The following is a 13,218-nucleotide window of genomic DNA, read 5'->3' as shown; positions in this document are numbered from 1 at the left end:
GATGGTGACGAACGTGTTCAAAACAACGTTGAAGGTGATCAAGAGGGGAGAATTTTTCCCCCTGGGGCAGTAGCGGGTTTTTTTGTTAACTTCGATTTGAATGGTCCCGAGTTAGTGGCGTGGACACTCCTTGCACGTTAAGCTTATCTATCTCGTATAATGGCGTGCGTCTAGGTATAGATCTCAATAGTAAACCTAAGCAGACAGTCATGATTGGACCATGCGCTAAGGAAATGCTCCGCTCCCAAAGCTGGTTCAAGTGAAACGAGCTTTGATATTGGTGCTCCGGTGAGACCGAAAGCGGGTACCTCTTCCAGAAGATTTCTACAATGGGTCCTGGGATCGGAGACCACGCGACGACACCCACATAATTACAAGGAACGCAGTGATCGTCCCCACTTGGAACCATGGATTCAGCTTAATCGGCATTGTTATGAAGTGCTCAGGTGGTTTCTGTATTGTAGGATGCCCAGGAAAATATCGCCCCCGCTAGTAGAGGACAATTTTTCTCATCGCCAAGAAACCCAACGGACTCCAGACCTCGCTAGATCGGCCGCTGTGTGCGCCCTCATTCGGCGAAGGACAAATACGATGAAGATCAACCTTTTTAAAGTGAAACTACCGGTTTTTTAAAAAGAATTTCGCTTTAATTACGTATGAATGTTGATTTATGGCAAAAACAATAATAATAGAATAATAGCAATATACCAACTTCAGCATACTTCACTCTGCAATGTTCGTCGCTAAATTATGGTAAGTAAATATACACCAGGTACTCGTGGTCAAGTGATATTGGATGTTTGGCAAGTGATAGTAGTGCCAGACGTGTGGCCAGGGGGAGGCGGCCATTGTCAAAGGAAGGCGCTAAATCAAAGGGAGATCAAGATCCAGAAAGGCTCCATTAGTCCAGATCGGGGATCAATAGATCGATTTTTCATATGTGGTACTTCGTTTTCCACGGGAAGCATGCGCTGCAAAGGATGATTGTTATTGTAGAAGAAACCTCTGGAGTGTCGAGATTTGATGATTGTGATGTGCTTAATTTCCCCAAATCCCACGTATTAATCAATTCTGATATCAACTCAGTGATAATTACCTTCCATACTAAGAGAAAGCAAATAGGACTGGGATTGAATAAAAGCGGTGCACATTTCATATGCTTGGAAGGGGAGAGGTGAAGTTTCAGCAAACATGCTATATTTAAAACACGCTTGTGGAACTATTGTTGGACTTGAATCAAACGCATCTGTTCTTAATCTTTGTACGGAGTATGGAGTACATGACTCGATTAGAAAAAAAAAGGAGAATGTGCCCAGGTGGATATTCATGTTACCATGTGGCCGAAATTCGACCGCGCTTTCCCTAAACAAGACGATCTCCGATGCCAAGCCTGCTACTCTATTGGTCCTTTGAGCCTCGGCGTAAGGATCCGACTGTTGAACCCTAAAGTTCCAATGTTCAATTTTAAATAAGACCGGCCTCTTCTGAAGGGATAGATTGTTCGCATTCAAAGATCAATTATATAGCACTTAGCTCTAGGGTTCGTTAGTCAAGTCAAGTGTATGTATATCATTTCCAACACTATCAGAAATAGTGAAAGAAGGTACTGAATATTCAGCTGGAAGAAAGTAAATATTACAGCTAATATAATTGTTACAACTGTTCCATATAAAGCACCTTATCTATTACCTTTTATTAAAGAATGGTGAGCATATGTAATTGTCACACCTGAAGATAAGAATAAATAAGGTCAGGTTGCTAGAATATGCGCCAAATGTTCGATCGAACAACGACCGCGATCGCGTGTTCAAAAGTAGTAGTGTGAAGGGAAAATTAAAAACCTATGGAACAATGCACCACTACTACAGCGTAGGCTGAGCTGTTTTCGTTAAGAAAAATATGTTCTAAGCGCTACCGTGTCAATATAATAACAAAACCTCTGTAGGAGACACCGGCAGCGTCTAGCTCTAAAGTCATCCCTAGGGCCCCTTTATAGGTCACACAACGTGTTAACAAATTCCAATCGACTACTCCTAACTTAACGCGCCCAAGTTGCAAGGAAGCACATACGACATAAAATCAAATTTTGAAGTTCATACGCTGAAAGGAGACTCTCCAACACTTTATGCATGACTTTACTATCACCAGCCGTCTTAATCAGGACTGGTGTAGTTAATCGTAGCGGATGCTTCAATATCACCCCTTTTTGAGTGCACGTGCTATCCATTACAGATAATACAAAGTAGATAGTGGCTCTCATGTTCCTGCCGACGTTGTGCTGGTCTCAATGGTTATTCTGCCACTTATATCCTCGGGCAGATTTCATATTTACGTTCCATTTTACAATTAAACGCTAGAATTAATCAAAGCCAGTTCAAATTTCCATTAGCATGAACATCGAAAAGGAAGATTAAATGCGGGGGTGGAGACACGGTCATTAACCTGATATAGGCGCTCCAAACTTCTGTGGGATAAATAACAAATGAATCTGAAACTGGCATGAACGCCGAGGCAAAGGCGCCATGATGGTAAAGGAAGAGATTGAAAGCAAATACTTGGCAAAAGTATTGATCTGATAAGCCCTAAAGTCATACGGTTTTTATTCCAACATAGAAAACAGCCAATCCGAGTCTTGGCGTCGATCATATCGTGGCAGTCTCTCAGCCTCACAATGCAACGTGGGCTATCTCTATACAGACAAAGCCTAGACTAGTTCGAGAACAGGCTGCCGACACGATGCTAATGGGCTCCAGTGTCATAATAATTGCAGGTAGGATAGATTAAATTGTACTTTGTGCTCCGTGTGACACTTTTTGATCTCAGATTATCGAGTCATGTAGATCATGTCAAGCCTTCCTCATCCTTCATCCGATCGCACTGCAAAGTATGTTAGTCTACGTTTCAGATTCTTTGATGGGTCAAAGTCAAAATTTAAAATAAATCCGTCAGGCTCGAGTCTTTGAGTCGCAAAAACCTCTTTTAATGGAACAAAGAGGCCCGAGGGGCCTGAGGGGTGGATGAGAGCATGCATCCATGCAAGCATTCCAATGCTGACTTTCCTGACCGCAGTAAATGCTGTAATGCCACCTTGAGTCCCCATTGCCTTGGTAGTTCTCACTAGCGGGGTCAGTGTTCCATTATATCGGAGGCGAAGACAGCAGCAACTGTTTCTCTATAGTACAACCGGAGCCTTTACGAAGACAGAGGGAAAGGTTCGCATCCAATAGATAAATGCTGCACCTTTAGTAGTGAAAATACCCTTTACGTTCGGGGTAGACAAATAACTAACCACTTCGGGCGAAACTCGTCCTATCAAAAGAAGCCATCAAAGATCGACTCTGGAGTGTGTTCAGCCCAAAAGCCTTCCCAATAGTACTCGTCCCTGTCCGAGACCTGGCTTTGAACTTGAATTTCTTTGTCTTCCAGCCTAGTTCTCTTTTCTCACCCTCGTCCCCATTTTCTTCTGTGGAAAAACCCAAATAACTAGATTGCGGGTGTGCATATTGTGTTGACAGATCGTCAAACCTCCCCTGCGCAATGTTTGTGAGCCGGCTGGCCTGGCCACTGGCATGGCTAGCTTTGGCGACCATGACAGTGGCTGCAGGATCATCGACAGCAACTTCAACAACCTCTTCCTCGACCGGTATATCAACCCATACAATCCAGGTGGGACCTAAGTCAAATCCACATCAATTTGTCCCAACAGACAGAACAGCCAAAGTGGGCGACATTGTCGTCTTTGAATTTTACCCAACGAACCACTCTGTCGTAAAATCAGACTACCTCGCTCCTTGTGTACCAGCAAGTGAGAACGTCTTTTATTCGGGAGCCTTCACGACTTTCAACGAGCACGATGGACAACTCGTCGGACCAGTGAGTATAAAAATTGGAACTGCTAAACAAAATGTTCATCAAAGCAGCGTGGCTAATATATGCAACATAGCCCCCGACTTGGTCCTTGCGAGTGAATGATACCAAGGTATGTATCTAGTCAAAACACATGCCCATGACCTCGGACAAAGGCTAATAATAAGTTGATGTAGCCCACCTTTTTCTATTGCACTGCAATAGATTCATGCATAAAGAATGGAATGGTCGGAGTGATCAACGCGGTATAACACTCAGTTTCTCTCGAGCATGGATTCAGGCTGACTGACGAGAACCTGCAGAACACAACCCAATCATGGGACACGCAATACGAAAGAGCTCTGAAATATCCTTATATGCTAGTTCCAGGCCAGTCCATGCCCGCCGAAGGCGACGGTAGTGGTTCCAGCAGCGATAACAAAAGCAGCGGTGACAGCTCTTCTGCCGATAAGCATGGTCTTAGTACGGGGGCGATTGCAGGTATCGCGGTTGCAGGTGTGGTCTTTGTGGCTATATTGGTGGCACTGTTCTTCGTCCTCGGTCGCAATCGCGTGTACTCGCAGTGGATGTCCTCGGAAGATGGGCGCACGGAACGAACCGCACGCTGGGCACTCTTCAACCACGGCGAGCCATACGGCCACGGGAAAAGTGAAGCGGGGAGTACTGTCCCTACCCACAAGCCGGCTCATATCGATATCCCCGCCGTCTCTAGTCCAGATCCGAATGCGCGCACACTTTCACCTGGGGCGGGAGTTATCTCTGGTGCTGGTTCTCCGTCAATGCAGCAGGGCCACGGGAGTTGGAATGAGCCTCCTCAACGTGCCCGTGCAAGCGCAATGGCCACAGAGCTGGAGGGTCACCCCATGATCTGGGAGGCACCAGGTAGCACCCCGGGGTATCGGTTCTGAACAGATGTCAAAACCTTGGAGATGCGGATGCGGTAGGGAGCGTCGAGTCGAGTCGAGTCGAGTCTGGGGTACGGGGTGGGTGCTTTATACCTTTGGGGGGTTGTGGTGCTGGCGTTCGATTATCTTCCTTTCATGCGCGAATGGATGTGGTTTTCCTATATATGTATGTTGATACCTGTGATTTCTTGTCTGTCATATGTAATGTATTTTGCTTTGTTAATGCTTCAATTGCTGAACGGGGAAGCTGAAACTCTGATCCTTCAAATCTTCAAATCTCCCGTATTGCTCGGCCTTGTAGTGGGGAAATAAGTGCTCGCCGTGCAGAAAAACAGAGATCGATCATCCACATACGATATGCTGTCGGTATAAGCGCTGCTGTATGTTCGAGGTATGAGATCGTGATCTCAAGGAATCCAAGAGAAACACGATCGAGATGGGGTTGCATGAGCTGTGCAGACGTGATAGGCCATTTCGAGCAGGGAGTGCTGAAATCTAGTTTAAAGTTCTGGTCCCTGGGTCCCGCTGGTCTAACCAATGCTTATTTCGGAGCAATGATGCAGATCGCACAAGAGTCCGATCTTAGCAGCTTGCTTCGTGTCGGTGTTTTGTCGGCCTCGATGGCGACTCGCAGTTAGCCTCTGCACATTGTCGGACGGCTGGCTATTTCTTCTGGAGATTGAACTGTCATTTTACATATATTCTCGCAATTTCTGCATAGACATCCTATGAATGTCAGATTGTGAGAATATTTTGAGTTGTGCCAACTAACTCCATGTAGGTAGTTTTTCAGTGGAAGGAATATCGACATGCGCTCAATGGACGATAGTGGTAATAAAACCGAGCATAACACAGTTCCCCCCGCCTTCGAGGCTGTAGAGCGCGTAACAGACGTATCGGATTCGATCGCAGTTACGGTATTATTGAGTATCCGACTTCCCACCCGCCGAAAATTTATTTTCCAAGTGAATTGCACTCTCATAAGCCACAGCATGTCCACGCCATCGAAACGTCCGGCTTTGGGAATCACGGGGACCCAGAAACAAGCCCTTCGAGTTTGGGCACAAAGTCAGAACCCCCGTCCATCGCAATCCCAATGTTCTGCTTGGTTTGAACAAACCTATGGACGTAGCCTCTCCCAATCCACCATCTCAACAATCCTCTCCAAAAAGTTCGACCACCTAGATGCCGGTCCGGCATCTACCTTAAGACGTCAATTGGCACCACAATGGCCTCTCTTGGAGACACCACTTTGTGAATGGCTCGCGAGTCAAGAACCCGGCTCAACACCCACGGCCGATATTATTATTACCAAAGCACGCGAAATCTGGAATCAAATTCCGGAATACCAGACCCTGCCACTTCCTCACTTTAGCAATGGGTGGTTGAACAGATTCAAGAAACGATATGCCACCCAACTCCATGATCGCCAAGATGGGGTGTCTCCACCTCCACTCCAAGCTGGTCGCAAGGAAATGAGAGCACTGAAAACGCTATGTGGTGAATTCCGTGAAGACGATATTTACAACATGGACGAGACCGGCCTTTTCTGGCGAAAGCCTCCATTCGGCGATTCCCCCACTCAGGGCCAATTGACAACAAACAGGGAAAATTCCCGCATCTGTCTCGTGCTCTGTACAAACAGCACTGGGTCAGATCGGCTGCCCCTTTGGGTCATCGGACATACGCATATGCCGGAGGCACTGCGCAGGGCGAATCTCAAAGCCATGGACTGCAATTGGCGATATCATCGGCAGGGCTGGCTAACACAATCGATCATGCAAGAATGGCTGCTCTTCTTCTACGACCATGTAGGCGAGCGCAGAGTTTTGCTTCTGCTAGATAATCATCCAGACCACCAAGCTGCTGTCGAGGCTACGCCGCCGCCTCCGAATGTGCATGTTCAACTGTTCCCCACTCAAACTCGCACTTCGAATGAGCAGCAGCCGATCAACTTGGGAATTTCACAGACTCTCAAACACTATTATCGCAAGCAATGGCTTGCGTACATTGTGGCAGGTATGGAATCGTCCCAAAACCCAGTCCACATGATGAGTCTTTATCACACTATATCCTGGGCCACCCGGAGCTGGCGTCACGACGTTGCAAATGCGATTATTTATAGAGCCTTCCGGAAGAGCAGTTTACTGGACCCGCAGATCGATTTCATCACTGCCCCCAAATCACCCGATCTGACAACCCTCTACGAGACTGTAACACGAAACAATCCTGATGGTCGAACGGTTACCAGCCTTGAAAATTTTATTCATCCCGTGGACGAGAATTTCGAAGGTGTAATAGATGTCGCCGGGTTTATCGTTGAAGGTGAACCTACTCTCCAGGAACTGGATGACGCTATTGTGTCCATTCCGCCGTACCAACTTGTACCTCCTGCTGTGGATGCAGTCATTGGGATACAGACGGCCATCCGATACTTGGTACATCAGCCTTGGTCCACCGCGACGGATCTTCAAGCTCTAGAGAGAATAGAGAGAATGATAAATCGCCTCGCTATTGAGGAGCGACGGCAGGCACATGTTGGTCATTTTGATTGAAGTGGACTAGGCAGGGTGACAGTCACCGTGTCAATTGGTGCCTTCATCTCAACATTAATCAACCCGAGCTATACAGTGGAACTAGAGGAGCAGTTTTTTTCCTACTCGGGTGAAAGCTCTTAGGCGAAGCAAAGTTACATCTCCATATATCCTGTGCTTTTAAGTACATGTAGGTGAGCACATTTATCTGAGGAACTCGTGGTCGGCCAAATTTGCCAAAGAAAAGAGGGCCGTAGGAGGGATCAATGAAAATAAGAGGTGAATTATGGAAGTGGAATGACAGGGGAACCGAAACGGGTCGTGGAGGTGAAGAAACGAAGGAAGGTGGATGCGAGAATACCACACATCCAAGTGGTCCCAACAGTAGTCAAATAATCTTTCAATGGCTCGCGCAGCTCCTGAATATATTGCTCATTTTGCCGAATCTCTGTTTCAGAGCTATCTGCCCACTAAACGCCCGATATGACATTGTCGTCACCCATTTCAGCAGGAATATGGGTGCGACCGAAAGCTGGCAACGAATTGAGGGCCCCACAGGCGCATCCCTGCTGTCTGACATATTGGAGGTCATAACTGCAAGCCGGATTAACATGGCGGTTTAATGGCTTCGGATTATTCATGTGGACGATGGGAGCCCTTTCGCAGTGAAAGCGATGAATACCAGCTTCTGTCATGTGATTGAATTGCGGCGATGGTCTAGGGGTGGCAAGGATTGAATGGCCACACATATAGCAAGGGATCAACCTTGGTCTTTCCGGGGGCTGGGAATGATATCAAACGTTAGTTCAATCAGCATGCAACTGTGTGCAGTAGTTCCGTCGAGTCGGACGACCTAGTAGCTGGTGAGATTTGGACGCCTTAATTGGTCAGGCTCAATCACAGATTAGCGCGCGGCTGCACACAGCAAGTGATTGTTGGGATCGTGTAACGGATGATGATGAATTGCAGTAATATACCCAGAGAAACGAAGATGTGATAAGTGGAATGAAAGACTCCAACACAAATTAAAAATCGCCAAAGGGTATCCGGTATCCAGTTGAACAAGAAAGAAAGTATTATTCAAAATGATATCATATATAAGACAGGCTCCATAACGGGGAATCGCTTTTGTGTTTCAGATAGGGCCCGAGACCAAAAAAAAGAAAACCAAGGAAAGATTTTACTCCACAGCATCAGTGATACAGCCCAGGGAGGCATCCTGAACGGTTCTGGCATATTTGCCCAGAGTACCACGCATGGTGAGACCGGTCTCGGGGAGATCGCCGGCAGCCTTGCGGGCTTCCCACTTCTGTTTGCGCTCGGCAAACTCAGCATCGGAGAGTTCGACGTCGAGAATGCGCTTGTCGGCGTCGATGGTGATGACATCACCGTCATTGACGAGACCGATGGGACCACCGACGGCAGCCTCAGGGACAATGTGACCGATCAAGAAACCGTGAGAACCACCGGAGAAACGACCGTCAGTGATGAGGGCACAGGAGTTACCGAGACCGTAACCCATGAGGGCACTAGAGGGCTTGAGCATTTCTAGAATAATGTTAGCATTATGGTCAGCGATTTTGTAGATTCATTGCACTTACCAGGCATTCCAGGGCCACCCTTAGGACCGCAGTAGCGAATGACAACAACGGTCTTCTCCTCCTTCTTGATTTCCCCACGCTCCAGAGCGCCGATGAAGTCATCTTCACTATCGAACACGCGGGCCTTTCCGGTGAAGGTCATGCCCTCCTTACCGGTGATCTTGCCGACACTGCCACCGGGGGCCAGAGAGCCACGGAGGATCTGAATGTGACCAGTCTTCTTGATGGGGTTGGAGAAGGGGCGGATGATCTTCTGATCCTCGGGGAAGCCAGGGAGCTTCTCCAGGTTCTGAGCCATGGTCTCACCAGTAACGGTCATACCAGAGCCATCAATAAGACCCTCCTTGAGGAGCAGCTTCAGTAGTGCCGGGGTACCACCAACAGCGTGCAGATCGGCCATCACGTACTTGCCAGAGGGCTTGAGATCAGCCAGGAAGGGAATACGGTCGGACACGGACTGGAAATCATCAATGGTGAGCTTGATGCCGACAGAGTCAGCGATGGCAATCAAGTGCAGCACAGCATTGGTAGAGCCACCGGTGATGTTGACAACGACCATGGCGTTCTCAAAGGCCTGACGAGTAAGAATATCGCGAGGGCGAATGTCCTCGGCCAGCAGCCTTTTGATGGCACCACCAGCCGCGAGACACTCAACGTACTTGGCCTGGGAGTTGGCCGGGTTGGAAGATGAACCGGGAAGGGTCATACCCATGGTCTCGATGGCGGAAGCCATGGTGTTAGCAGTGTACATACCACCACAAGCTCCCTCGCCGGGGCAGGCGTGGCGGATGACGTCAAAGCGCTGGGGCTCGGTGATTTCCTTGGTAAGGAATTGACCGTAGGCCTGGAAAGCAGACACAATATCGATATCGGCGTTGTTCTGGGTAGCAGCGCAGCCGGGCTTGATGGTTCCACCGTAGACCATCAAACTGGGGCGGTTGACACGGCCCATAGCCATCAGAACGCCGGGCATGTTCTTGTCACAGCCGGGAATACTGATGTTGGCATCGTACCATTGTCCACCCATCACGGTCTCGACGGAATCGGCAATAAGATCACGACTCTGCAAAGAGTAACGCATACCGGTGGTACCCATACTGATTGCATCACTGACACCGACGGTGTTGAACTGGAAGCCAATCAAGTCCTGGTCCTGGACACCCTGGCGGACCTTGTTGTTCAGGTCAAGCAAATGCATGTTGCAAGGGTTGCCGTTGAACCACACTGACGAGATTCCGACCTGGGCCTTGTTCATGTCCGCCTCGGTCAACCCGACTGCGTACAGCATTGCCTGGGAAGCACCCTGGGACTTGGGTTGGGTGATGGTGCGGGAGACCTTGTTGAGGGCCTTATCATTTTGGAAGCGAGGGAGAGTGGTTGAGAGAGCCCGACTAGGAAGAAAAAAGAAGTTAGTAACCAGTAACCAGAGAAGCAATTGAGGCAACGGCAATTGAATCAACTCACATAGGGTTAGACCTGGACAAGCTCCGGAGAGCGGCGGGCGCGCGGGCCCGAGTCTGGGAAAGCATGATGAGATGGATGAGTATCCAAAAACCACCAAATAGAGCAATACAATTGAAAGTCTGGAGAAGAGAGGGGGACAAGAAATAAAAGGCGGAAGCTCCAGGAAGTGGGTCTGTCGGTCCGACAATCAAACCGGAGAAGGGCGAAACCTCCCCGCCAATTGGATACCTGTCGTTGTCAGCCCCGTTACTGGGGGAATGCACACATCAATTGATATTTGTTCGCTATTACAGCAGCCTCTCGGGGTGTCTCGATAGATGTCTTAATGCGCCTTCTACTCCGTATATGTTGATTTTCTTTTGTCGGTCAAAGATTCTAGGCCTGACGTCATTAGCAGACCAACTCAGGAGACCACACGAAACATAAAACACATGAGCCAAAAGTTAGAGATATTTGGCGAACCCCCACAAACTAACAAGCAAAGTAGGGGAAAACCCAGTGATCAAAAAGAAAGACAAATTCAAACCCTCTAGAAGTCAACACAGTGCTTCTTTTCACCCGGGGTAGATTGAGAAACCAAAAACAAGATGGGCCCCGCCAAGCCTGTGAATGGAAGCCCTAATTGAAGCTGCCATCCATGGATAAAGGTTCGATGATTACGCTCAAATATTGATCTGGTACTGAACCGGGTGCGGCGAGCATCAGGATTATGCCGATGAAAACGCTAATACGTAGAGAATGGCCACTTTGAAGGTATTGTGTTGATAGTCCCAAGGAAGAGCTGGATTATCAAAGTTGTGACAACCAAAAACAAGTACGGGTAATTGGCCTTCACTCGCACTTTGCTTCCAGTCCGTTCTTTGGTCGGGGATAGATAATATAACCACCATACGAAACAGCCCAAATGGTGATCCCATCTTCGCATTCCAATCAACACTTGACAGCAGATTGTGTTTGATTCTATTCTCATTTATTGTACAGAGAGTACCTAGTAGCTTCTAGGTAAATCAAGCACCTTCTCGCTCACATAATTCAAGATCATCTCCCGGCTCACAGGTGCAATGCGAGGCACGAAACATTCGCGCATATACCGTTCCACATCGTACTCAACCGCGTATCCCATACCACCATGCGCCAGAACCGCCCTCTCACACGCCGTGAAAGCAGCCTCTGCAGCCAAATACTTGGCACTGTTGCACGCCACACCGATTTCATGGAAAGGCACCGATCCATCGTTCGAATCATAGAGACGTGTTGCGTGATAGGTAGCCAGCTTGGCCGCCTCCAGCTTCATGAACGCATCAGCCAACGGATGTGCCACACCTTGGTTCTGGCCAATTGGCCGTCCAAATACAACCCGGTCCTTGGCGTATTGCGCGGCCTTTTCCAGGGCGGCATAGCCAAGACCTAGTGCTTCACCGGCCAAAAGGCATCGCTCTGCGTTCATGCCGTGGAGGATAATCTTGAAACCTTGGTTCTCCCCGCCAATTAACGTGTTTGCGGGAATCTTATAATTATCAAAGAAGACCTCGTTGGCATCCACAGCGCGTCCGCCCATCTTCTTGATCTTGCGCAGATCCAAACCAGGGTTTTCACGGTCGATATCGATGCAAAACAAGGAGAGACCTTCGCTGGTCTTCTTGACTTCTTCAAGAGGTGTTGTTCGGGCGAGGAGGATCATTTTTGATGCCACTTGCGCACAGGTAATCCAGATCTTCTGGCCGGTGACTGAATATCCGTCATCGGTTTTGCTAGCCAAGGTCGTGAGCTTGAGAGTTTCAAGCCCAGTGTTTGGCTCGGTGACACCAAAGCATGTGCGCCATGTGCCGTTGATAATATTTGGAATGGTAGTCTCTAGCTGTTCCTTGGTGCCAAATTTGGCCAATGGCTGTGTCGCATAGACGTTGGCATGAATAGCCTGGGCACCGGCCATACCTGCGCCTGATTGTGTAATAGTCTGCATCATCATTGTGGCCTCAGATATACCTGAAAGAGGGTTAGCGATCTGTATGAGAACAAAGCGTCTGCGCAACTGTACCTAGACCAGCGCCTCCGAGGGATTCGGGCAAGGCAATGCCAAGCCATCCATCCTTAGCCAATGCAGCATGGAATTCCTTTGGGTCTTTTTCTTGTTGATCATGCTCCTGCCAATACGTATTCGGGAACTTGGAACAAATATGCGAGATTGCTTCACGGACTGTAAGTTGTTCTTCCGTAAAGCCCGTCATGCCCATAATGTCGCGCCGCCCTGAGGTGGAGAATGCCGCGCGACCTTGAAGGGACATCCCCGTCCGACATGAACCTCGCAAAAGTGCAGGCTGTTGTGACCGTAGAGCGCGTTGGATTTGTGACCGATACATGGTTACAATTATGTTTAGAGTTTTGGAGAAGCTTCTCGGTCGGGTCGAATATATACCATCTAGGTTGTTTGCATATAGCCGACTCGCCGTCTTGGCATTCTCAATCTACGGCGTCTAGGGCCTCGGTCGAATGACGTCGGATTTTTAATTTGCAAAATATATTCGTGTCTCATTGCTATGTCGCTTGTTAATCATGGCTCAAAATTCAAGTAGCCGAACTGAATGCCGTGGGAAGACCTCGGTGTATAGAAGAACAGCGAGACCAACGTTTATAATTTAGCCCGCAGACTGGACTCTAACAGATCGCCCCTTGATGGCCTGTCATAAAGCTGATATTCGAGTGTAGTGATATTGACCTGGGTGTAGTCAATGAGCATTTACTCGTGCACTTCGGAATTTTCATATATATATTGTTAGCACTCACCTGGTGCGATCGTAGATTGCCCACGTTGGAGGCACAAAGAAGTCTCATGGAAGTGACCATCTC

The 13,218-nt window shown here is 48.3% G+C and overlaps 4 protein-coding genes across 4 annotated transcripts; 2 read left to right on the top strand and 2 right to left on the bottom strand.

The window, feature by feature from the left end:
* Positions 1 to 3,537: 3,537 nt before the first annotated feature.
* N7471_011648 (cupredoxin domain-containing protein) lies at positions 3,538 to 4,775 on the top strand (the record flags this gene model as incomplete). The annotated part of the gene is made up of 4 exons (XM_057284367.1): positions 3,538 to 3,873; positions 3,944 to 3,979; positions 4,044 to 4,112; positions 4,137 to 4,775. 4 exons carry the CDS (start codon positions 3,538 to 3,540, stop codon positions 4,773 to 4,775), a joined length of 1,080 nt encoding a protein of 359 aa, XP_057130633.1.
* A 989-nt stretch (positions 4,776 to 5,764) lies between these two features.
* On the top strand, positions 5,765 to 7,327 carry N7471_011647 (uncharacterized protein; the record flags this gene model as incomplete). The annotated part of the gene is made up of 1 exon (XM_057284366.1): positions 5,765 to 7,327. One exon carries the CDS (start codon positions 5,765 to 5,767, stop codon positions 7,325 to 7,327), a length of 1,563 nt encoding a protein of 520 aa, XP_057130632.1.
* Positions 7,328 to 8,486: 1,159 nt separating this feature from the next.
* ilv3 (dihydroxy-acid dehydratase ILV3) lies at positions 8,487 to 10,436 on the bottom strand (the record flags this gene model as incomplete). Its single annotated transcript, XM_057284365.1, has 3 exons — positions 8,487 to 8,854; positions 8,908 to 10,298; positions 10,372 to 10,436. The coding sequence occupies 3 exons, from the start codon at positions 10,434 to 10,436 to the stop codon at positions 8,487 to 8,489; spliced, it is 1,824 nt and encodes a 607-aa protein (XP_057130631.1).
* A 923-nt stretch (positions 10,437 to 11,359) lies between these two features.
* N7471_011645 (acyl-CoA dehydrogenase family protein) lies at positions 11,360 to 12,737 on the bottom strand (the record flags this gene model as incomplete). Its single annotated transcript, XM_057284364.1, has 2 exons — positions 12,410 to 12,737; positions 11,360 to 12,357 (listed from the first exon to the last, which is right to left on the bottom strand). The coding sequence occupies exons 1-2, from the start codon at positions 12,729 to 12,731 to the stop codon at positions 11,360 to 11,362; spliced, it is 1,320 nt and encodes a 439-aa protein (XP_057130630.1). The 5' UTR covers positions 12,732 to 12,737.
* Between the last annotated feature and the right edge of the window lie 481 nt (positions 12,738 to 13,218).

Source organism: Penicillium samsonianum (genome assembly GCF_028829775.1).
Source record: "Penicillium samsonianum strain IBT 33392 chromosome Unknown utg000007l_segment0_segment0, whole genome shotgun sequence".
Taxonomy (NCBI): Eukaryota; Fungi; Ascomycota; class Eurotiomycetes; order Eurotiales; family Aspergillaceae; genus Penicillium; species Penicillium samsonianum.
The sequence above is the reverse complement of the archived record's forward strand: the minus strand, read 5'-3'. Positions and strand labels throughout refer to the sequence as shown.